General features: G+C 41.6%; 1 protein-coding gene across 1 annotated transcript in view; it reads right to left on the bottom strand.

The window, feature by feature from the left end:
- Positions 1-12,875, bottom strand: part of KCNH7 (potassium voltage-gated channel subfamily H member 7) — a 352,340-nt gene that overhangs the window by 330,978 nt on the left and 8,487 nt on the right. The window contains exon 2 of the mRNA XM_040439382.1: positions 3,329-3,559. Within this exon, the coding sequence (XP_040295316.1) occupies positions 3,329-3,559 (231 nt within the window). The remainder of the gene's footprint in view (positions 1-3,328; positions 3,560-12,875) is intronic.

The following is a 12,875-nucleotide window of genomic DNA, read 5'->3' as shown; positions in this document are numbered from 1 at the left end:
GAAGACAAGACAGGCAGCAAACCAGAACAGAGCAGTGGGGAGAAGGTGTGTATGGATATCTCCTTAGGTATTACAGGCTGGGGGATGCCAATTAAAAGGTTTTTCCGAGAGTTTTTTTTAACTGATGTCCTATCCTCTGGACCCCCGCTGTGCAACCTCTTTCATTTGTACTTTCTCTCCTTTACGTGGATGGACCCATTGGGGGAAAAGGGTTCCTGCGTTTTATTATATTGTTTTTGTACTTTAAAAAAATGAAAACCAAAACTGTATATAGTGGTTCATTCCCGAGGCCATGGACCACTGTGTAGACTGAGTGGGGAAAAAATGTTCTCAGTGCCTAGAGAGCTGGAAAAAAAACTGATAAGAAATAGATATTATCGCCCTTCTAGGCGTAATTTGTCTATTAAAAGAAGGCATTAATTGTAAACATTTTGGAATACTATTAAAAAACACTAAATATATATATATATATCAGTAGACAAAGCAAATGCGTCTGGTCGCTTTATTTACGGGCGGGACAGATTTGCGCTATTACTACCACTTGAATAGATAGGCAATTCTGTTTTAAGCATACCTTTTCAATATAATAGGAAATATTAAAGTGACACAAAGTGCTCCATTTATTTCCATGCCGTGAACTGCGCGTTTGGCAGCACAATTTATTTTACGTAAGAATTATTATAATAATGCGCTTAAAAGGATAGCCACAGAGAAAAATGAAATCCTGAGCGCAGCGGCGGCATGGCAAACCCGAGCGACACACAAGTCCACTGTGTCAAATTTTGTTACGTGATTAGTCAGCAAAACTAGATTACCATTGAGGTCTCTGGAGGAGAAGGCTGCCTGGGGCTCACATTATAACAGCTCTTGATTTAAGATGTGATTTTTCCTACAGTCCAGTTATAAATTACCATCATTTTCCAACTATATATGGTGGTAAATCATTTTGCAAATTATTTATTTTAAAGCTTTTGGAGAAACGTAATGAGCAAGTCTAAATTTCACATATAGCAGTTAAAGGGTTTTTCGGGGAACAATATATATTTTTTTAAATGTTCCGGTTAGGTTAAAAAAAATCATTACATATCTTGCAAATTCCCTGGTGGCGCCATTCCAGCACTGTTCCAGTCCTGCTGTTCTCCACTTTCTGGCTCCAGCTGAACACAGGAAATAGACAGAAATGCCGCTTAGTCATCCACTGGCGGCACTAGTGACTATCCTCAGCCAGTGATTGGCTGAGTTGACATTTCCAGCCATTTCTTGTGTATCCAGCCAGGAGCAGAAAACGAAAAGCAGCAGGAACTGGAGCAGAGTTGGATTCGCAGTGGTGGGGGATCGGTGAATAATGATTGCTTTTAAAAATTTTCAGCAGAGCAGGGGCTGTATAATATAAAAAATTTTTTTTTAAATTTACTCTTTTTAATGTCCCACTATTCCTCAGCCGTTCCTGCACACATGACCGCTGAGTGATTGGCTGAAGCGGCCACAAGAATGATGAACAGCATATGACTGTGCTATCTTAGGGCCACTTCAAAGTTTCCAATCTTAGGCACAAACATACGCACTGCGGTTAAGTTCATAGCACATCAATGAAAGGGGTTTTCCAGGTGTACAATATTGATGGCCTATCCTCAGGATAGGTTATCAATATCTGATTGGTGGGGGCCCAACTCCGAGCAACTCCGCCAATCAGCTGTTTGAGGAGGCTGCCACCATTCTGGTGAGCGCCTCTGCCTTTTCCAAGGCCAGTGATGTCACGTTCATCGCTCCCATGGCCTATTCGCAGCGTACTGTAGTTCCATTCAACTGATGAACTGATGTAAGTGATAAAAAGATAATATCCAAAATGAGCAATTAAGAGTGCGTACATTAGTAGCATAAAAACAGCAGATACCGTAACTCATAATACATCATGAAAAGTCCCGTATACTTGAGCAAAGTAACAATTATTTCAACTTTGAGGATAACTTCCCGAATATAAGAACAAACAAAAACAACAACATAAAGGAACACTTTGAGGGTCCGACATGTCTCTGAAGATTGCACAGACAAACCAATGATATCAATTGATGCAATGTAATACTTGTCTTCCCCAGAGGTGGAAACACACGGAAGCTGAGAACTTTAAGGAGTTGTCCAGGGTTCTTGGGTTTTTTAAATGATGGCTTATCTTGAGGATAAGCCATAGCTAGATGATTGGTGAGGGTCTTAAATCCCACACCATGCCGATCAGCTGATCTGTGTGACTTTGTCTACAGGATTCAGTGCCAGAGCTACACAGCACTGTCGACAGTGTAGCAGCAGGAGTTCACTACTACAGTGATGCTCCCATTAAACTCAATGGGAGCAGGCCTGAAGTAGAGAACTCCCACTGCTACATTTTTACTAGTGCTGTGTAGCTCTGGCACTGAATCCTGTAGACAAAGCTACACAGATCAGCTGATCAGTGGGGTGCGGGATTTAAGACCCTCACCAATCATCTAGCTATAGCTTATTCTGAACATAAGCCATCACTTAAAAAAACCAAGACCCCTTGGCAACTCCATTAAAATTTTTTGAAAATCTGCATAAATTGGTCGAGAAATGTAAGATGACTTAGCAGCCAATCACTGACCTCAGTTGTATTGACACCACTATTCAAATGTCTGGGTTAACACGTCATCGCTGAAGGGCATTATATAGAGACTGGCAGGGGACCAGGAAATGGAGGCATCAGGGGCTAGTCAGCTGAGTAATACTTTTTTATTGTTTTATACCATTTTAAATGTTTTATTTTCCAACAGATCCAGGTGGCTGGACAACCTCTTTAAGTCCTACCCACAGATTATAGCTGCTAAAACTGATTGCTGGAGGTCCAACCTGTTCAGCGGAACAACCAGTGATCAAGTTATTTTCACTGGACCTTTAGAGACTGTGAAAGTAGCACAACACCTATTACAATAAGAACAAAACATGAAGTGACATAATTATGCCACAAAGGCAACTTTTCATTGCTTTTCAAAAGGAAATGTGGAGCTTATGGGAATTATATGAACAATGTTATAACCCAGATCACCGTCATCAAAACTGAAGGTACAAAGTGCACAAAAATACCTTTTCTACTGATGCGTTAAGCAACAGTAATGATTTCAAAGTCATTTCATTTGACCTCTACTGAAGCACATCCCTTAAATCCTGTCCTATAGTTGGTCCCTCGGGATGAACACAACAAACATAAAAGGGAACTCAACATATTGCTGGAACAAGCCAATGACAGACATATATAGAATTAATCGATAGGACTCTAAATATGGATGCCAATTTAAGAGATCTTCTTGGCGGACCTTACCGTCTTTGTGATAATAGGTGACCTCGACTTTCCGTTCTTCTGACCCCAGCAAAGCTTGAGCTATCTGAGCAACGTCATGCCTTTTGGTCTCCGGTCCATGTAAGAAGTCACAAGTGCATGGTTTCTGCATGACATCGGGCCTTGAGAATCCTGTCAATTCGCAGAATCCGTCATTGCAGTAAATAATTGCACAGTTCTGCACCCTGGCGTTCGCAATAATGAATTTTTTATCTGTAACAGGAACATAGTTTACAGTTAGAGGTTATCTAACACATGATACATCTAGTGTGCGTAGCTAGAAATGACTGGGCCCCACAGCACATTTTGAATGGGGCTCCCCCCCCCCCAGTAATTTTTTTGGAACACCTTCCTTTCATGCCGCCCCCATTCCTGTGGCTAGTAAAGGTCACTCTCTCAGACCAGGCCCAGCAGCTGTTCCATCCGTTTTCTACACTGTCTATACTGTCACTGTATATAATTGTGTAATACTGTTGAGGGGGCCCTGACAAAATCTTTTAGTCCTCCTCCTCCTGTAGGGTCCCAAAGCAGCCGATTCCCCTGCTTCCCCTATAGCTTCGCCCCTGGATACATCATCTTCCATAACATAATTTCATCCTACTCGTCTTCCCAAATCTATCAAAGAATCAGCAGAAGTGCGTGTCTACTCAGGGGCGTAAACAGGGGAGGAGATTTTATGCAAACTAGGCTTTCCTTAAGACCAATAGGACTGCAGGCTATTTTTACAGATACACAGCCCCCAAAGAGCTTCCGATCCCATAGAAGATCCCGTAGAATAGTGGCTGTGCTCAGTTTTGATGTCACCTATCTCCAACTAGAAGACACAAATCTAATTTATGGCATACCACTGTGACTACTGCAGGACAACAGATAAAATCTTATATCTGCCTTACAGAAACTATGCAAGCATTTGGTATCATTATTATTGACCTTTATTTTTTACTTCTGGAAAACCTCTTTAAAGCCCTCTGCTGAGAAAGTATTCACATCTGTTGTCACCCAGGAGGAGCATATTACCTGACCTCGGGTACGCACACACAAGGTATAATTTCACTAGAAGACAATTAATCTTATGAGCATGTTTTGATCTGAAGTGACCAAAGAAAAGACCTTCATTCGTGGGATACACACTTATGGGTATGTTTATTAACATGGCGGCATTCTGGTATAATTTCACAGTGTTATTAAGCTTAAAAGAGGAATACATACAGTATGTTATGATGATTGTATGACAATGCAATGGGTGAGACAGTTGGATACTACACGTAAGGATGGTAAGAGCTTCAACTTTGGTCTGTGGCCTTCGATCATATGTTTCTGAGAAGAAACTTTAAGCTAGATTAGCACATGCTTTATGGATTTTTTTTTTTTTTTTTAATAAAAAATGCATCAAATATGCAAAACCATTGCAAATAGCCCCTTCTGAGTCTAGACAAAGGCCTAATCTGCATGGAAGACTTCCGAACAATGCTAGTGTGAAAGTACCCTTAGACGGAAACAAAAGTACTGTATGCAGGATCTCAAACGGATGACAAATGATGCAACAGGATCCGTTTTTTTACAGGATCCTGTTTTTTTTTTTTTCTCTCTCTCTTCATCTCACAGATGAGAAGAACGGAAAGCTAAGCAGTGTTGTGAACTCAGCCTTAGAGATTATTAGGTTGACCACAGTTCCATTTTCTTCACACACCCCAACTTGAACTCTGTTTGAACACTGTCCCTCCTGAGTTGGGATGGCTCATGTGAAGCCTCATCTCTGATTTCCTGACCTCATAAATACTCATTTAAGCCATAGTCTTATCAGTTTGATAAGAGTTTAGCTATAAGGAGTGCTTGGGGGAACTCAGGAGGGACTGTCTAAAAATAGACTAAAGGTATAACAAAACTGCTGAAATTTTAAAAAAATTATTTTTAGCCCAAAATGACTAAAATAAAAAATTGCCCTAAAGGTGATCATAAACTTTAATGAGAACAGCTGTGATTGGCGTTTAAGTGGCAAAGCTTCAGGGGGAAATAATATGCAAATAAGTATCTCCTAGAGCAGTGATGGCGAACCTATGGCACGGGTGCCAGAGGCGGCACTCAGAGCCCTCTCTGTGGGCACCCGCACCCTGGAAAAAGTCTATGGTGTACCAATATGCCTTAGACTTTTCCTGCCATTCATCAGTGCAGGACATGCTATGAACAGCACAGGCAGCACATTAAATGTAGGCAGGGTTTTATAGCTAAATGATAAAGTACATGGAAGATATATGAAATTGGTGTGGCACTTTGCGATAAATAAGTGGGTTTTTGGTTGTAGTTTGGGCACTCGGTCTATAAGAGGTTCACCATCACTGTCCTAGAGGAAGAGAATTGCCTGGCTAGGGCCACTCATCATAACTCCTATAAGCTGCCTCCAAGGTATCTCACTCAGCCATCCACAATCCTACTCCATTTTGATAAGGCGCAAGAACCCACAAACAGTCTAGGAACTTCTGCAGAAGGGTATATGGCTTGGTTATTTTCCTTATCAAGTACTAAGGCATTTTAAAAAAAGTGGAACATTGATTTATAGGGAGCCCCTTGCAATGGGTTCTCTGGGAGACATTTCTTTGCAAATTATTTTCCCATAGGGCATTGCCAACCCGACAACATGCACTGCTGGTCTCTTTAAGGAGAACCAGTACCCCCCCTAAACTTCTATTTGTGATTTATGTACAGTACAGTATGTGTTTGGGCAGATCAGACATGATAACCGCTCAACTAGCTTTCACAGACTCCTGAATGTCAAATCTACCTAGTTATTCAATTACTAGCCAATGTCCGCACCACATACAGTAGCTAAATGAACATTAACCATTCAGGAGTCCGGAAAAAGTGGACACTAAACTATGTGGATGCTGTGATGGCTGCTATATAGTCACTAAACTTTTCCACATCAATAAGGGCATGACCACACAGCGTGGTTGTGATCCAGTCGGTTGTGGTCATCTGTGGTCAAAAAACATGTTTGGCCAATGAGGGGGCTGGCACATGATATTTAGCTAATAAAGACCACACCGGTGGTCTAAATTCTTAATGGTCGTGTGGTATTGAAGGTGACGCGTGGCCATTAAGAATTCAGACTGCTTATACAATGCGGTCTTCATTAGTTAAATATCAGGCAGGTGCGGCCCAATTGGCCATGTGGTTCTTGACCGCAGATAGCCACAACCTGACCAGATCATGACCATGCTGTGTGGTCTTATCCTAACTTTTCAGAAGAGGTCAATGCAAGGACTTTTCTGGGGGTTTCTGTGTTATACTTATTAATTAGTAGCATATATGTAACGGATGTTACAGTTCCATTATGCTGATAACCTCATTCAATGTTCAGAAAGACTTTCCTCATGCATTGGGTTATAGAAAGTAAATTAGATCATCTGTCTGCATTCCTTTTACAATGTCACTTGTGCTAATCTGACTCCCTGAAAGAATTAGTGATTGTCACATCCGCCAGGTTGTGCTGGAGTAAAGTCAAGGATGAGATAAAAGTTTATACGCAAGCCAAAGCAATGTATCCATTTCCATATGAATAATTGTAATATTCTATCACAATCAGCAGGCTTGTTCTCTCTTCTTCATTGTGTCAATAGATATAAATCATTTTGGCAGTTGTTCTGTTCTGTGACGAAAGTAGGTAAAACAACTTTTTTTTGCAAAATATATTTCAACTCTTTCTGTATAAAAAGGTGGTTGAATTTAAAGGGTTTATGTGGGCTAGAGATACTGATTACCCTTTTCTCCGGACAGGTCATCAATATCAGATCGGTGGGGGTACGACACCTGATACCTTCATTGATCAGCTGTTCTGGGTGCTGGAAACTATACAGTGTATTGAGCTTCATACCCTATGCAGTGACTGTGCTGGAGTCCTTCAATATGCCAAAACCAGAAAGCACACAGTGTACAGAACCCTCTGCTTCTTTTCCATTCACTATCAGTCCCCAGTGATATGACTGCCTGAAAACAAATAATTAGTGGGGGTGCTGGATGTCAGACCCCCACCTATCTGATAATCCTGACCTAGGTCATCGTTACGTCATCAATATCTGTCACCCAGAGAACCTTACACTACTGTATAAGACAAGTTGTGAAAAGCCATGATACTGCCCCCTATAGAAGTCTACGAGGACCTATGGTTCCTCCATATACCTATGATGTCAAACACACTATATTCCTTTGGATGCAATATTAGGCTTAGGGTGGAAGCAGAATTCAAGTTATGATGAATCTGTACATGATGGATACCAACAGGGTCCATCGAGCTCTGTCATGGCATCCATCATTTTGCCAAAAATATAGGGCTATTTCTTCCAGCAAAAATGTCACCTTCGTGAGTGTATGGGTGTGTACAAATGTCTTCACTGTGTTGGACTGAATTTCCTCTTGGTTCTCCAATTTCCTACTCCGAAAACATTGGCTTCCAGCAAAATCTGCTTAAGGGCTCATGCACACAAACGTATTTTCTTTCCGTGTCCGTTACGTTTTTTTGCGGACTGTATTCATTTCAATGGGTCCGCAAAAAAAAATACGGAAGTTACTCTTTTTGCATTCCGTTTCCGTATGTCCGTATTAATCCGTTCCGCAAAAAAATAGAACATGTCCTATTATTATTGTCTGCATTACGGACAAGGATAGTACTGTTCTATTAGGGGCCAGCTGTTCTGTTCCGCGAAATACGGAATGCACACGGGTGACATCCGTATTTTTTGCGAATCTGTTTTTTTGCAGACCGCAAAACACATACAGTAATGTGCATGAGGCCTTAATGTGTTTGTCTGAGATTATCAACGTGCAGGCACATGCCTATATATTGTCAAAGGAGCATTGCCAATACGTCTCCATACAGGACTGTTGTCTTTACGGAGATTAAGAAGCAAAGTCTAGGCACAGTAAGCCTGTTTCTATAGGTGGCCCCCGAGGATGAGCGCCTGCTAAAATGAAATTTTGCCTACGAGCAGCATGGACTCATATGTACATTTTGGTTATTCTCTAATTGGATACTCACAGTTCTGTGAGAATGACAGGAGGACACCCAGAGAGGAAAAAGGGCAAGGCTGCAGAGAGAGCTAGATGAGTTGTTAAAAATGGACCCCAATTTTCTGTTTAATTGTATAAAAGAAGATACCTAAATGACTACAAGGAAAAGTTCAGTCTAAGGCGCCACACAATCTGCTGCTAAAATGTAAATCCGGCATTGCCGCGTATAATGGTGCTGTAGGAAGGCACCGTATGGCAACAGAGCCGACCGGACTCCTTGCACCTTCTTATCATCTCTGCCATGTGAACGATGCCTTGGAGACAGAGGAGCGTGTCTATCTGAATGTTCTGGGAATGGAAAACTCCTGTAGAATCCAACCAATGAAACAGGATATCCCCACACCCTCTCTATTACCCAGGACACGGGCGATGACGAGTATCAATATCCATGAACAGAATTTCAATCCAATACAAAGGTACTGTATTTATTGTGCACTCATGAAGCCTGGAGAATGTAGATTTGATTGTGTGAACATGACATGAAGAAATCCTCCAGATAAGCCCTCTTCACATAACGTTTGGGAGAATGGCTCTTCGCTAAGTCTTTTTTTAAATAAAATTTTAAAAAAAGTCATTTTTGCCTTATGGACGGCAGAAATGTTTCTGTTTTCATCTCACAGCTTTCTATCACTCAAAGCTTTTTTATTTTATTTCTATGACTGCATGAGCTGTTTAGGACCTTATGGGCTGTAGATGTTTTAGAAACTAGCATGGAGCGCGTAGAAGTTAATGTCTATATGAATATTGGAATTTCAGGATAGGTTTTTCTATTTACACCATTTACCATAACTAAAGAAATAACATTATTTGATTTGCTATTACGAGGTAAGGTAAGGGATCCATGCACCCTATCCAGACTCCCATTTTGGCTTTCCTCTCGTCCCAGTGACATGTTGCTCCTCTCTTCAAGAACTTCTCTACTGGCCTGGGCAATGTACGGACATCATTACTGACGTCACATATATCATAGGCCTGAAGAGTCTCTGGGGAAGCAATGCTGCCCTGGAGCCTGCCCTGGAGCCTGCCCTGGAGCCTGCCCTGGAGCCTGCCCTGGAGCCTGCGCAGTTACAACTATGTACTGAGCCTGCATCCTGAAACAGGCCAGAAGCTTGTACACATCGGGGCCATTGCACGGATACAGGTAACATGGAGCGCTGGACTGCACAGGAATAAAACTGTGGGAATTTGGGGGGCACTCAAATCTCTGGACACAGGGGCGTAACTACCGTAGCGGCAGACCATGCGACTGCAATGGGGCCCAGGGGGCGGGAGGGGGCCCAATTGGGATCATATCCTCTTCTACTGGGGGTGAAAACTTGGTCAGGACTCTACCCTCAAAAGCTTGACTCCATTCCACATGTTATTTTTTACTGAGACCCCCTTTGTAATTGATGCTCTACTGTAAAAGACTTCCAAGAATGTATACTGTCGACCACTGATGAAGGAGCAGTAAGCCCCAAAACGCGTATGGTGAAAGACAGTATCCTTGATTATCAGGATATTTGATGTCACCTGCTTTTTAACTTCAATATACTGAAAGTGGAAGCGCTTCCTTACTTCACCTGACCCTCCGCATACAAGTACAATCCAAGAACACATCAAAATAGGAACCGGCCAATCTAATACCACGTTGGGGCGCCACGTGAGACGCCGACAGAGTGTAATACTCAGAGACTGCTGCCATATATCCACATGCCGACAGCATACATCTGAACCAAGCGGATGGATAATGTAGCCAGTGTGGCACTAAATTGATATGAGCATGATGTTATTGTGAGGTGTGAGACGCCGATTGAACGCAACCCTCAGAAATATTGTGATACATTGTTACACCGACAGTATACACTTGAACCCAGTGGACAGGCAACATAGCCTAAGTGGCACTCAACATGATATAAGCATGATGTTATTGTTGGCTATATACAAAGCAACTGCATGAGATCCTGGATACAAGATTTTGGATCTATACATTTTTTAACCAACAGTAATAATTATTTTTTAACCAACAGCAATAATCATTTGTACACAAGTGACAGTGGACGTATATTTTATACACTGACAGAGAACTATAAATTCTTTCCCTTCGTGTATTTATGCGGTATTTTGTACCTGGGGGGAAACATCAGTATTTTAAATATCAGCGTTTGAAATTTTGGGAGGAAGCGAAAAGCTGAAGAGTTATATATATATATATTTTGAACGTAGTTGCGCCACGTTAATACATTTGATTAACAGGTGTGCAGACCCCGGCCTTATCCAAATTGGGACGCATATCGGAATGTGTAATTGTGTTGTATGTTTTTTACAGTATATAATCCTTTTTTTATATAACCCTATTTTACATCCTAAGTGTTTTTAATTTTGTGTTTTTAGATATATTGGGATCTTGAATAAATTTTCATATAAGAAACATAATGGTCTACACTTCCATATATTATCCAGAGATTTGAGTGCCCCCCAAATTCCCATTTTCGTATCTACCTATGTATGATTATTTCTGGGCTTAGGGTGTTGCCCTTGGAGAGAGCACCTTTTCCAGACTATACCTGTTGGTGAGCCACTGATATCACGATTTAGGAATAAAAAAGTATTTGGCGGACACCTACGATGTAGGGAGTGAAAAGTGTGCAGTTTAAAAAAATTGCATACGGGTATATGTAGTCCCTCAGAACATCTCTGGTCAAATAAACTGTATTAGTGTCGATTCTTCCCAGTAACGACCATACTGTACCAGTAAAAACATTTGCAGTTTTCACAAACTGTGTCCGACGCTTCCTTTTACATTTAGTTGCTATTCCACATCCAAAGCTGGGGATGAGTCTGTCCAAAATGTCACATATGGCAAGTTGCTGTGGGTCTACTAGTTGCGACTGACCTTCAGTACGATGGGTGTAGTCCCATGTGTATGGTCCATCAACATTAAAATCATTTTCCCACACCATGAGTGATCTGATAAACTTTTAAAGGACTGAGAACTGGGGTCCCATCGATGGGGGCCCCAACTGCTATGCCCAAATCAAATTGTTATATACACATTAAATAAGCAATTGCAACAAACTTTAAATTAACCAAAAAGCCAAAGCAATGTCAAGAGGTTGTGCACTTTTTAAAATTAAAGGGGTTGTCCCATCTTGGACACTGGGGGCATATCGCTAGGATATGCTCCCAATGTCTGATAGGTGGGGCTCCCACCTCTGGGACCCGCACCTATCGTTAAAATGGAGCCCGCAATGTGACGGAGGACGCCCCACGCATACGCGGCCGCCGTCCATTCATTTATATGGGAATGCTGAAAACAGTCGAGTGCTGGCCCAGCTATTTCCGTAAGCCCCAGAGGTGGGAGCCCGCACCTATGAGTCACTGGGGGCATATCCTAGTGATATATACCCTCAATGTCCAAGATGAGACAACCCCTTGAACTGGCTTGAGTGGTGATATGTGCCTCAAGCAACGTGAACATCCACAAGGCCAAAAATCCACAAAGAACCATTTTTTTACCTTTTAAAAATAAAAAAACTATACCTATACATTAAATTAAAATTATCAGGCAATCACCATACTAGGTAAGTATTATTGGTATACAGGCATATGTTTAATACCAATCGCTATTTGGCCAGATTTCACTGAGATACTTTGTATTTTAACTCTCCACTGTGCTTACTGATAAACCAGGTTGTACACAGATACTGGTATTCTACTTGTCTAAATATTATGGATAATAGATATCTGTATTTGTAAACAGAATATAGAAAGGGGTATTTGTGTACATGGACTCGAAGTATACTTGAATATAGAATATAGTAAAATTATGCTTCTAATAGATATATTTGGGCACCAGTTTAGCATTATTTCCAATAAGCAACCATATATTACTATGGAGAACTCTTTAATAGTGTTGAGCGGCCGAATATCGCGTGTGTTCGGGCGCGATGCTTGAGTTTCCTCCTCGCACGTTTGTTGGCTGCTACGCAGCCAATAAACGTGCAGGTGCAAGTGCTGCCACTCACTGTAATGCCGTAGCCATGTTGGTTACTGGCATTACAGTGATTGGCTGGCCGGAACGCGTCTTCGGGTACTATATAGCACCTGATGACACGTGTTCGGCTCAGTCTTAGTCAGGGAGAGCTGTGCTGTAGAAGGGAGAGATAGTGTAGGGAGTGAATTATTATGTTTTTGTTAGGCAGGGTTGGTGTTAGAGACCCCAAAGTCCTGTTAAGGACTATTGTTGTATCTGGCAGCAATATTTATTTTGCGCTAAATAGCTTGCAATTGTTTGGTCGCTGCAGACAGCGACATTATCTGCGCTACATCTCCTGTCTAACGTGTGCGCAGCCTAAAAATATCTGTGACATCCAGTGTACTAATTCCTGATGAGGACAGCGAAGTCTTGCCTGTTGAGACTCTGGCACACATGGTTGACTTTATGTTACGCTGCCTTTTCCGTGACCCTCGCGTTATACGCATT

Source organism: Bufo bufo, chromosome 7 (genome assembly GCF_905171765.1).
Source record: "Bufo bufo chromosome 7, aBufBuf1.1, whole genome shotgun sequence".
In the NCBI taxonomy this organism is placed as follows: domain Eukaryota; kingdom Metazoa; phylum Chordata; class Amphibia; order Anura; family Bufonidae; genus Bufo; species Bufo bufo.
The sequence above is the reverse complement of the archived record's forward strand: the minus strand, read 5'-3'. Positions and strand labels throughout refer to the sequence as shown.